The 12,338-nt window shown below is 40.2% G+C and overlaps 1 protein-coding gene across 1 annotated transcript; it reads left to right on the top strand.

The window, feature by feature from the left end:
- Positions 1-1,103: 1,103 nt before the first annotated feature.
- ANKS4B (ankyrin repeat and sterile alpha motif domain containing 4B) lies at positions 1,104-12,338 on the top strand. Its single transcript, XM_060648731.3, has 2 exons — positions 1,104-1,706; positions 10,272-12,338. The coding sequence occupies exons 1-2, from the start codon at positions 1,543-1,545 to the stop codon at positions 11,359-11,361; spliced, it is 1,254 nt and encodes a 417-aa protein (XP_060504714.3). The 5' UTR covers positions 1,104-1,542; the 3' UTR covers positions 11,362-12,338.

Raw genomic sequence — 12,338 nt, 5'->3', positions numbered from 1 at the left:
AGTAGGTGAGGAGCAGAGAGAGGGAGGGGACACAAAATCCAAAGCAGGCTCCAGGCTCTAAGCTGTCAGCTCAGAGCCTGACATGGGGCTCGAACTCATGGACGGTGAGATCATGACCTGAGCCGAAGTCAGACACTTAACCAACTGAGCCACCCAGGCACCTCATAGATACCACATCTTCTTAATCCATTCATCAGTTGATGGACATTTGGGCCAAGCTCTGTTTTAAAATTCTGAGATGTTGCGTCTTCATTTTCATTCAGTTCAAAATAGATATGATAAAGGATTTTTGTTCAATATATATAAAGAACTCTTATAACTCAATAATAAGATAATAACCCAGTGAGAAAAATGGGCAAACAATTTAATAAAGATAAGATGTAAGAATGGCTAATAAGCACATGAAAACGTGCTCAACATCATTAATCATTAGGAAATGAAAATTAGAACCATAATGATACCACTTCACATCCGCTAAGGATGGCTATAAGCAAAAAGGCAACAAAGGCTGTAAAGATATGGAGAAATTATCACCAATCATTGCTGGTAGAAATGTATAACAGTACAGTGACTTTGGAAAAACACTGGCAATTTCTGAAAAAGTTAAATATAAATCATCATGTAACCCAGCCATTCCACTCTTTGCTATAAACCCAAGAGACATAAAGATATATGTCCACACAGACTTGCGTGTGAATGTTCTTAGAAGCATTATTCATAAAAACAAAAAGGGGAAACAATCTAAATGTCCATCAGCTATTGGATGAATCATGAACAATTGGTATATTTCTATAGTAGAATATTATTCAGCAATACAAAGGAAGTACTGTTATATACTGAAAAATGAATGTACCTCAGAAAATTATGTGAAGCTAAAAAAAACCCCTAAACACAAAGACTGTATATTTTATGATTCCATTTATATTAAATGCCCTTAAAAAGCAAATCTATAGAGACAGAAAGCAGATTAGTAGTTTCCTGGGATTGGGAGGGGAAATGGGGATTAACTACAAATGAGTATGAGGGATATTTTGAGGGTGATAGATATGTTCTAAAATTGGATTGTGGTGATGCTTGAACCACTGTGTAAATTTACTATCATTGAATTACACACTTAAAAGGGGTGAATTTCATAGTGTATAAATTATACCTCAATAAAATAGTTTCTAAAATAGACCTCCCCAGTGAACTAGACTAGTTCTGAATTGTTTGGAAATTATTTTGTACATTCTGTGCCTAGATGACCAATACTACATTCAAGACATGCTAATGGACAGAAAAAATTAAATGTGGCTTAAAACACTCAAGACGAACCCCGCATTCCTTACTATTCCAGGTCATGGCCATGCCAGAAAGGAAAGGTCCAAGTTCAGTGCTGTGAACCTTTCTGGCTGCCTTCCATGGAGGAGGCTGGAATGACCTTTGTCCTGAGGTGACACTCTTCCTTGTTACTGATTAACCAGCTTTGCAGGAAGGCTACTTCACCAACAACCTGATCTGCCTGGAGAGCAATATCTGGCTGGGCTTAGGTGGGCAGGAAAAATGTCCACTCGCTACCACCAAGCTGCTAGTGATAGCTACTTAGAACTTTTGAAAGAGGCTACCAAGAGAGATCTGAATCTTTCTGATGAAGATGGCATGACTCCCACACTCCTGGCAGCTTACCATGGGAATTTGGAAGCCCTAGAAATAATCTGCAGCAGAGGGTAAGTTCAACCTGATGGTTTCTACTGGAAACAGTGTTTATGGTAGGAGTTTACAGACAGCAGCAAGAGACAGGGAAGTCAGTGAAAATACTTTGTTCTTTATGGATTGTCTAAATAATTGTCATTTTAGAGAAAAAGAGAAAACTGCCTAGAGATGCTCTTTTCACATTAAGAACTGGTACCATGGGGATGGCTCATCCCTTATGAGCCACACATAGAAAGATCCTGAACTCTAAGGCTTTGTTATCTGCTCGGGGCAGGGGGATGGGGGGGAGGATGTTTTAATTTTGTGTCTTTAAAAATCTTTTACATAAGGGCACCTAAGTGGCTCAGTCAGTTAAGCATCTGACTCTTGATGTCAGGTCAGGTCTTGATCTCAGGGTCATGAATTCAAGCCCCACATTGGGCTCCATGCTAGGTCTGAAGCCTACTTTAAAACAAACAAACAAACAAACAAACAAACAAACTTTTCCATGAAATTTAAATGGTTGGCTCTTAAAAAGAAATCACTGTTTTACTTGACTTTAAGATGTTAACTTTGATTGGAACAAATGATGCATTGTTTTTGTTTTTTTTATCTATTCCATTAAAATCCACAGCCTTTTATTAATACACAACCCTAATGCAAGCCATGATTCTTAGATGAAATAGTTGGCTTTATAAGGGACCTTCAGCCTATCTTATCTCTCTAGCTGTCAGATATATACACATGCATACACACTTCCCCCAAATTCTAATGCAGGAATTACCTATCTCTTTTCTTCTGCATGTTACCAGAAGGGCTAGGCAGTGTTGGCAACTATAACCCGATGGCAGTAAAGAAAGGAAAAAAGAAAAAATTAATAAAGGAGCTAAGTGAATCAATTTCAATTCAGTAAATATTTACTTTTGCATATTTGCAATGTACCAGCCATTTTATTGGCCACTGGGGATGCTCTGGTCAACAAGAGAGACCCATTTCCTCTCCTCATGGTGATCAGATTTGAGAGAGGAAGACAGAAATTAAATAAGTTAAATCATAGATGATATTGGTTATAAAGGGGGGAAAAAAAGGGCACTACATAAATAACACAGGCATCTATCCCAAACCATAGAGTGAGGATAGGCTTTCTGGATCATTGAAGCTGTAACTTAAAAGGTAAGAAGAAGCTGGCCAGAAGATGGAAGGACGAATGTTTCCCCCCAAGTGAGAGCACTTTGCATTCTAGGCACTGAAGTTGAGTATGGCTGGATGCAGCTTTAATGGGGAGAGGCCAAGTTATAAGAAACGACCAGATCACAAGAGCCTTGTAAACTCTGGGAGTTGAACTTTATCCTAACGGCATGGGAAGTCATTGTCAGGTTTAAGCAGGGTAGCCACCTGGTAGATTTGTGTTTACAAAACTTGTTCAGGCAGCTGTGTAGCAGTCACAGAAGATGTTCAAGGGCTATTTTAATGGTTGAGATGAGAGATGAACTGGACTAGGGCAGTGGCAATGGCAATGGAGAGACAGGGATGGATTGGAGTGGCAGTTTGGGTGTAGGATCAATTACAGTTGACTGGATGTTTTGGTGAGTAGAGGAAGAGGAAGGTAAGACCCCATATTCCACCATTGTGTTAAGTTGCCATGGAGTACATAGGCTGAAAAAAATATCTTGTACAGGTTTTCTTAGGCTCCCATATTGACCACAGCCAATTTTCAGGAACTGTGAGAGATCAATTGCCAGTTATACTTAAGGGAGTTAAAAAGGGAAATAAATTAAAAATTGAATTTAGAAGTTAATCAGTCATTGATCACTGACAGCGGATCATGTGGTAATTATTAATACCCAAACTCTGGCTTTGTTAAAAATTGTGTTCCTTTCTTTTCAAAATTTAAAGATGAAAAGCAATAATTACATATGTTCTCCTACACTTGGAAGATGGCTCCAATTATACAAAATTTCATTTTGCCTTCAAAGTGTATGTGAATTTTTTTTGTTTTGTTTCACTTGCTAACCTAAGTTATCTTCCTCCCTGATTCTTCAAGGATACTTATTGCAAAATTTTACATCATATTACAAAGATAAATTTAATAAAGTAAAAATCAAACCAATTTTCACAGTCATTAACATTTGGGCTTATATCCTTCCAGACTTTTTCCTTTGAGAACATGTACATACACATACATTTTTCCCCCTGAAAAAAGGCAGTCATATTATACAAACTGTTCTGACACCTGCTTCTAATTATTTAACAATAGATTATGGATCATTTTCGCTTTCAGTTTTTTATTTGCTCTTTGAAGTAGAAATCTATACCACTGGTTTTTTGTTTTGTTTTGTTTTGTTTTGTTAATTAGAGAGAGAGAGAGAGAGAATTTGCCTGAATTTAGCCCAGGCAAACACTATAGCATCAATATTGGATTCAGCTAATCAAATGAGGGGAACCAGTTTGTGAACACCTGGGCAGATATGTGTAATGGTTCTATCAAGAAGTATGAAAGACACCAAGGACTAAAAGACAGAGATTGGATTTAGAAGAGTGAGGAGAGGGGCAGATGGAGAGGGAGAGAAAGAGACAGAGAGAGAGAGAGAAAGAGAGAGAGAGAGAGAGAGAATATCTAAAGCAGGCTCAGCACAGAGCCTGATGTGGGGCTTGATCCCATGATCCTGGGATCATGAACTGAGCTGAAATCAAGAGTTGGACAGTCAGCTAACTGTGCCACCCAGGCATCCCATGCCACTGTTTTTTAAAAAATTTTTTTAATGTTTTTATTTATTTTTGAGACAGAGAGAGACAGAGCATGAGCAGGGGAGGGGCAGAGAGGGGGGGAGACACAGAATCTGAAGCAGGGTCCAGGCTCTGAGCCATCAGCACAGAGCCCAACATGCAGCTCGAACACACGGAGTGTGAGATCATGACCTGAACCGAAGTCGGACCCTCAACCGACTGAGCCACCCAGGTGTCCCAGCATGTCACTGGTTTTTAATGACTATATGGTATTCTGTTTTTACGGTTTCATCATAATTTATTTAATCAGTTGCTTGTTCATAACACTTAAATTTGAATCCAGTCTTTCAACTGTTATTAACAAGTTAGGATGAACACCCTTGCTTACTCATCTTTACACAAGGGTCTAATATTTCCTTAGGATAAATTCTTAAAGGCAGAGTTATTGATTCAAGAGGATACTATGTTTTAAAAGCTTTTGGCACATAATGTGCCAGGAAATTTGAACTACTTTATGATTCCTCCAGCATTGTTCATTTTCCCATACTCCTGCCAAAACTGAGTATTACTGTTCTTTTTAATCCTTGCCTATCTGATGGGCAAGAAAATGGTAGTACATTGTTTTCATTTATATTTCTTTGATTATTAGTAAGTCCAAATATTCCTTCTTATGTAGAAAAACATTTTTGAAATACTGATTTTTTTTTCTGAGAACAGCTTCACAAAAAACAAATTAACTTCAAAAGAGAAAAAATGATGTGGACCAGATGCTCAGAGTAAGTTAATATAAGCAAGTTGCCCATTTAGTGACTATAATACCAATCCAGTTTTAAAAATTACTGCCCAAATGCACTGACCTACAAAAAAGCAAGAGCAAAATGGAGATTATTTTAAAATCTCTTCAGTGAGTTTCTCTTTTGGAAAAAAGAAATAGGAAAAGAAACCAACCCAAGACTGAATTTAGCCTAGGCAAACACTATAGCATCAATATTGGATTCAGATAGTCAAACGAGGGGGACCAGTTTGTGAATATCTGGGCAGGTATGTGTAGTGATTCTATCAAGAAGTATGAAAGACACCAAAGACTGAAAGACAAAGATTGAATTTAGAAGTACTCCATGAGGGTCGCCTGGGTGGCTCAGTCAGTTGGGCATCCGGCGTCAGCTCAGGTCATGATCTCACAGTTCACGAGTTCGAGCCCTGTGTCAGGCTCTGTGCTGATGGCACAGAGCCTGGAGCCTGCTTTGGATTCTGTGTCTCCCTCTCTCTCTGCCCCTGTCCTGCTCGTGCTCTGTCTCTCTCTCTCAGAAATAAATAAACATTAAAAAAATATAAGGTCTCCATGAAATTTGTCATTAGGAAATATTTTAAGTTATACACAAATTTGGAAAGTTGCTTTATTTAAAAAAATTTTTTAAAGTTTTTATTTATTTTTGAGAGACAGAGCATGAAGAGGAGAGGGAGACACAGAATCTGAAGCAGGCTCCAGCTCCAAGCTGTCAGCACAGAGCCTGTCGCGAGTCTTCAACTCACAAATTGCGAGATCATGACCTGAGCTGAAGTTGGTTGCTTAACCAACTGAGCCACCCTGGTGCCCCAGAAAGTTGCCTTTAAATTTTTTTTAATGTTTATTTTATTTTATTTTTGAGAAAGAGAGAGAGACAGAGAGGGATCTGGGGGAAGGGCAGAAAAAGAGGGAGACACAGAATTTAAAGTAGACTCCAGGCTCTGAGCTGTAGCACAGAACCTGATGCGGGGCTCGAACTCAAAACTGTGGCATCATGGCCTGAGCCGAAATTAAGAGTCAGATGCTTTAAAAAAAATTTTTTTTAATATTTATTTATTTGAGAGAGACAGAGTGTGAACAGGTGGGGGGCAGAGAGAGGGAGACACAGAATCTGAAGCAGGCTCCAGGCTCCAAGCTGTCAGCACAGAGCCCTACTTGGGGCTCGAACTCACAAACTGTGAGATTATGAAGAGTCAGATGCTTAACCAACTCAGCCACCCAGGCACCCAAGAAAGTTGCTTTTAAATAGAATTTTTATAAGTGGAAATAACTTAAATACACTAGGGAAACTTTTAAATCATCTTACTGACAGTTTCATCTATAAATTTGGAATTTTGCATTTGAAATTTTCTTAGAACAAGACACATCTTTGGGGTCATCTCAAGGTTTTCTTGATGTTCTTCCTTCCATCTTGAAAGGATCATTTAAGTTCCTTTAAGTTCCAAAGCATGTAGATTTAACCTAAACTCCTTAAGACCCTGAACATCCCCACCATAGCTCACTCCTCTCAATAATTTCTTTTTTAACTTATACAACCCAATAGTTTCAAGCAAATTTAACCAGTATGTTTTTGTTTATGTTTATAGTACCATCTTGGATGTTTTTACAATCCCTCTTTGATGTCTAGAGTACTTAAGGAGTCTTTTGAATATGGTGCTTGGTTAAAATAAATAAAATGTAAAACTACATCTTTGGGGGTGAGGCACTGTGCCCCCCTAAGATACACAACTGCACTAAGACTGAAAGAGGTTTTCTTTGATCTAAAACAATTAAATCAGGCATACTGAGCAGACCTCTTGGAAGTAGCAGCCCGACAGAATGGTCTTATTTAATATTTGCTTTCCTTAGATTAAATTTCATTTTCTTACTTTCCTCTTTGCACTGATTTCCCTTGCCCCATCTCCATGTACTCTGGTCAACCGAAATATACTCCTGGTTCCTCAGATATGCCATGTTTAACATCACCCATATGTGCATCTGTTCATGCTGTTCTCTGCTCAGAAGGAGGTTACCAACTGCCAGAGTATGGGCTGGATCCAGTCCAAAACTCTGTTTTATTTGGATTTCACTGTATTTTTCTTTTGAATTGGAGCCAACGTTTGAAATTCAAAAAATTCCACATGAAATCCTGGATGTCTGGCTTTATGTGGAAAATGGAAGCCCTGGCCAAATTGTGGCTGCTTTTATTCAAGGTGGCAGTCAGCTGCTGCTGAATGACAGCTATCCTTTCTCATTGAAGTTCACACTCAACTATGACTTTGTTGAAAGAACAAGCTTGGCTCCATTCAGCTGCTTAAATTACCTGCTTGGTTTCTTTAAGTTGAGTCTGAGACTTCTGCTAAGAGATGTGATACAAAGGACAAAAAGACACAGGCTTGGCCCTCTCAGGCATATTATCTCATTAGGGAGATGGGGCATAAATATTGGGCAAATGAAGTACGACTGTAAGTGTTTAAAATGTCGCAAGAGCTAGGGCGCCTGGGTGGCTCAGTCAGTTAAGCGTCCGACTCTTGATTTTGGCTCAGGTCATGAGCTCATGGTCATGAGATGAAGCTTCATGTCGGGCTCCACTCTGAATGCAAAGCCCGTTTAGGATTCTCTCTCTCCCTCTGTCCCTCCCCTGTGCTCTCTCTCTCAAAATAAGTAAACATTTAACAAAAGTCACAAGAGCTATTATAATGCTGTGGGAAAAATAAATATATGAAATTAGGGATTATGAGTTTAGGGAAAAGGGAAATGATAATAGGTAATGTTTATTGAGTATTCACTATGGACCAAGCACTTTTCTAAGGCTTTGTGTTAACTTATTCACATAGCAACTCCATGAAAATTATTCTCACACTCGAATTCAGATGAGGACACTGAGTCCTCAGTGAGTTAAGCTTGAGGCCTCATAGCTGGTAAAGTAGAAAAACTTGAGGTCTGTTAACGTAAGACTGTATTGTGCTGGAGACCGTTAGGCCTGGAGGCAAGCCTGATCCAAAGTATGCTGCCTGTGTAACAGGCTTAAATCAGTTAACCATTCTGAGCCTTATTTTACCCCGCTGATAATTATCCTGGTCTTTCTTTAAGAAGGAGATGGTGATGGTGGGTGGTGGTGATGGTGTTGAAAGTATAAACCTTCACAACTGAAAAGCCTGAGGAGACCAAGGGTTTCCATGGAGGAGTTACAAATCCGATTCATCAAATTACTGGACATTGGTTAACTAGCGCAGCTCTTCTCAATCTGCAGGGAACTTACATATCACCTTGGGATCTTGTTAAACTTTGGATTCTGATTCAGGAATTCTGGGCTGCAGTCCAAGATTCCGCATTTCTAGCAAACTAGCAGTTGCAGCTGCAGCTGCTACTACTGATCCAGGGACCAAACTTTGAGTAGCAAGCAACAGAAGAAGGGTCACAGGGCATTGATGTGGCAGTTGCAAGTGAATGGATTGTCTCTCCTGTTTCCACATCCTACTCACCAAGAATATCAAGAGGCCTTCTCGGGACCTGTCTCCTGTCCTTCCATGGGTCCAGACTGGGGAAAGTTTAGAGGGATCCTGGTTTGGGGGTGTAGTCTAGGGTGAGGGAAGAATCCCTTTTAGTACCTGTATTATCAGAGTCCTCATCAATGGCTTGGGCTTGGGGCCAGAGCCATATTAAACAACATGACTGCCAGTAACTCACAATCTCATAGGGGGAGTGGGGTTGTGTCCTGGGGCAAGATTCCAGTAGGCATTAATTCATCCCACAAATCTTTACTGAGCACCTACCGCATGACTGTTTCTATGCTGGCATGGGGTCTCTGGCCTTAATCCCATCTAATAGTACCCCCAATTACACCATAAACCGTTGCAGAACTGATCGCATATATGACACTGTAATTACACTGAAGTAAGTTGGGGAATCAATGGGTATGTTCTACCCTTTGTATGAATAATGGTTATAGTAGATACTGTTTGGTACCTACACAATATCCATTCTCCTCTTCTTTCTTGCTGGTGGGAACCCAGTTCTGTTCAGTTCTTTATTTTCCTACATGTGACTCCAGTGGTGTAACACTGTTAGAGTGGGAATGAGCTCTTACCAGCTCATGAGAGATGATTGCTAAATTTTCAGGAAGTTTCAGTCTGTTAAACAGAGTCATTATTAAAAATAAGGTTATTTAACCTATCAGTTAATAAATTATATTTTTAGGGGCGCCTGGGTGGCGCAGTCGGTTAAGCGTCCGACTTCAGCCAGGTCATGATCTCGTGGTCCGTGAGTTCGAGCCCCGCGTCAGGCTCTGGGCTGATGATGGCTCGGAGCCTGGAGCCTGTTTCCGATTCTGTGTCTCCCTCTCTCTCTGCCCCTCCCCCGTTCATGCTCTGTCTCTCTCTGTCCCAAAAATAAATAAAAAACGTTGAAAAAAAAATAAAAAAAAATAAATAAATAAATTATATTTTTAAATACTCAAAACTTATCACTTCCTAATTATTTAGTGCTTCCTAACTATCACTTCCTAACTATGTTCTTAAGATTTTGCACATCTGCAATATCTACATATATGGTGGGAATAATTTATAACAGTGTGTTACCGTACATCTCTTCCAAACTGTGTCCAGTAATATCACATTAGTAGCTTGAATTTTGCCATGATGGGTGTATGTACAACACAAAAATTGGCACATGCCATAAATCAGAGCTGTGATCTTTTTCTTGGGTAAGCCAGTTGTTAAACATTTACAAGTATGCCACTGGGTAATCTTATCCCTAGCTTCAGGGGAAAATTTTAATTGGCTTAAGTTATAGTAGTTCTATTTCTCTTCCTATAGACATGTGACCCAATTGGGAACAATGAGACATGAAAGTGGCTTTTTTGGGGGGAGGGGGATGTTTCTTGGAAAGCTTTTGCTCTAAAAAGGAAACAAAGGGTAGAGATGGGCTCTCTCTGTTTCTGGCCATGTTGATTTCTCTATGTGTTTAGACTTTCACAAGTTATAACCAATGCCAAGGCAGGATTAACATGTATTTTGTTCATCTTGTTTTTATTTATTTATTTATTTATTTTGGACCTCATGTTCTAAGAAACAAAAATTATGTGTATTTTTGATATTTTTTCTAGAGGGGACCCTAATAGATGTGACATCTGGGGAAATACTCCCTTGCATTATGCAGCCTCCAATGGTCATACCCACTGTGTTTCATTCCTGGTCAACTTTGGTGCCAACATCTTTGCCCTGGACAACAACTTACAGTCTCCACTGGATGCTGCTGCTAGCAGAGAGCAGAATGAATGTGTTGCTCTCCTGGATAAGGCTGCCACTGCCCAGAACATCATGAGCCCCAAGAAAGTTACCAGGCTGAAGGAGCAGGCTCAGAAGAATGCCAGGAGGCAGATCAAAGAGTGCGAGAGGCTCCAAGAGAAGCACCAACATAAGATGGCTCGCACCTATAGCAAGGAGGAATCTGGGACTCTTTCTTCTTCCAAGGCTACTTTCTCCAGGTCATCCCTTTCAAATGCTTCTGCTTCTGGTACATTTGGGTCAGCAACTAAGGGCATTAAAGACACCTTCAAGATAAAGTTCAAGAAGAACAAAGATACAGAAGAGCTGGTAGGGAAGGAGAGCAGAAGTGGGCAGCGGAATGTGATGGAAGTGTTCAGAGAAGAGGAGGAAGACACATTCTCCCAGGACTTCAAAGAGAAGCTCCAGTTCTCAGCAAAGGAGGACAGAGGTGTGCAGCACGAGTCCATTCTTAACCGTCCGGGTCTAGGCAATATTGTTTTTAGAAGGAACAGAATATTAAGTCCCGAAGACCTCTCAGACAGCAAGAGGGTGTTGGGATTTCAGATGCACAGTGAATTGCTTCAGAGACAAGGAGAAGCAGAGGCTGAGGAAGCTGAGGCTAACAAAGAGGGAGTGGAAAACAGCCATGAAGATGATCTGCCTTGGGATGAGGATGAAGTGGAGTGGGAGGAAGATGTGGTTGATGCTACTCCTCTGGAAGTGTTTTTGCAGTCCCACCACCTGGAAGAATTCCTTCCCATTTTCATGAGAGAGCAGATTGATCTAGAAGCTCTGTTACTTTGCTCTGATGAGGACCTTCAGAGTATACAAATGCAGCTTGGTCCCAGGAAGAAAGTTCTTAATGCTATAAATGGAAGGAAGCAGGTGCTACAACAGCCTGGGCAACTGATTGACACCAGCCTCTGATGGACTATTGGGTCCACAGGGTGAACCTGCAGCAATGGGGCAATGCTGTGGCCCACTGGAAACCCTCCAGGCAACACCCTCTGTATGCCCAATGCCAGGCCACTGGGAATAGTTCCTAGGGTTTTGGAAATGCGCTCCTAAGAAAGAGGCCCATACTGTAGTCTGAGAAAGAGGCCCATACTGTAGTCTGAGAAATATTCTGTACCTGTCCAAAAAAACCACCAGTGACCAACTCAAAGAGATCTGGGAATACAAAAATGCAATTTTATCTCCAATTATCTTTTTGATATTTTTGAATATAGAAAGGGTTAAATGAATGACAGACAAGGGAAAATCTCTTTACTTTTCCAACTCTGAACTTAAAAATTATAATCTCTTGTCACGCAAGCGTGCTACTTACTTTCTCATCCTTAGAGCCTGGGGATTCCAACTCCAGTTCTGTCCTGAGCTCTACGACTTTGTCTGTTGGAAGAGATTTGAGTTCTTCCATTGGCCTGAGGCTTCATGTCCAACTTAAATGTGTTTAACCCTTCAACAGATGTTTACATGTTTATAAGTAATGGAAATGGGTTTATAATATTCCTGCCTGGGAACAGAGGCAGAGCAGCATGTAGGGAGAGTGAAGAAAGAAATAGAATACCGGATACCTGATGTAATATGAATCGTATCTCCCTAAAATTTGTATGTTGAAGCTTTATGCCTCAACATAACTGTATTTGGAGATCAGACCATTAGAGAGGTGATTAAAGTTAAATGATGTCATAAGGGACACAGATGGATGGTGTCCTTATAAGAAGAGACACTCAGGGTTGCACACACACACACACACAGAAGAGGCCACGTGGGGACACAGCAAGAAAACAGTCATCTGCAAGCCAAAGACAGATGCTTCAGGCAAAACCAAACCTTCCAATACTTTGATCTTGCACTTCCAGTCTTCATAGCTGTAAGAAAATAAATTTCTGTTGTTTAAACCA

The sequence above is a fragment of the Panthera onca genome, chromosome E3 (assembly GCF_046562875.1).
Source record: "Panthera onca isolate mPanOnc1 chromosome E3, mPanOnc1 haplotype 2, whole genome shotgun sequence".
NCBI lineage: Eukaryota > Metazoa > Chordata > Mammalia > Carnivora > Felidae > Panthera > Panthera onca.
Note: the sequence above shows the minus strand (reverse complement) of the source record. Positions and strands in the feature narration are given on the sequence as shown.

What these genes read in the sequence shown, in the direction of transcription:
- ANKS4B (XM_060648731.3), top strand. Translation starts at nt 1,543, where the DNA reads ATGTCCACTCGCTACCACCAAGCTGCTAGTGATAGCTACTTAGAACTT. An exon ending in GAAATAATCTGCAGCAGAGG is followed by an intron (nt 1,707 to 10,271) that starts GTAAGTTCAACC and finishes TATTTTTTCTAG; the next exon opens with AGGGGACCCTAATAGATGTG.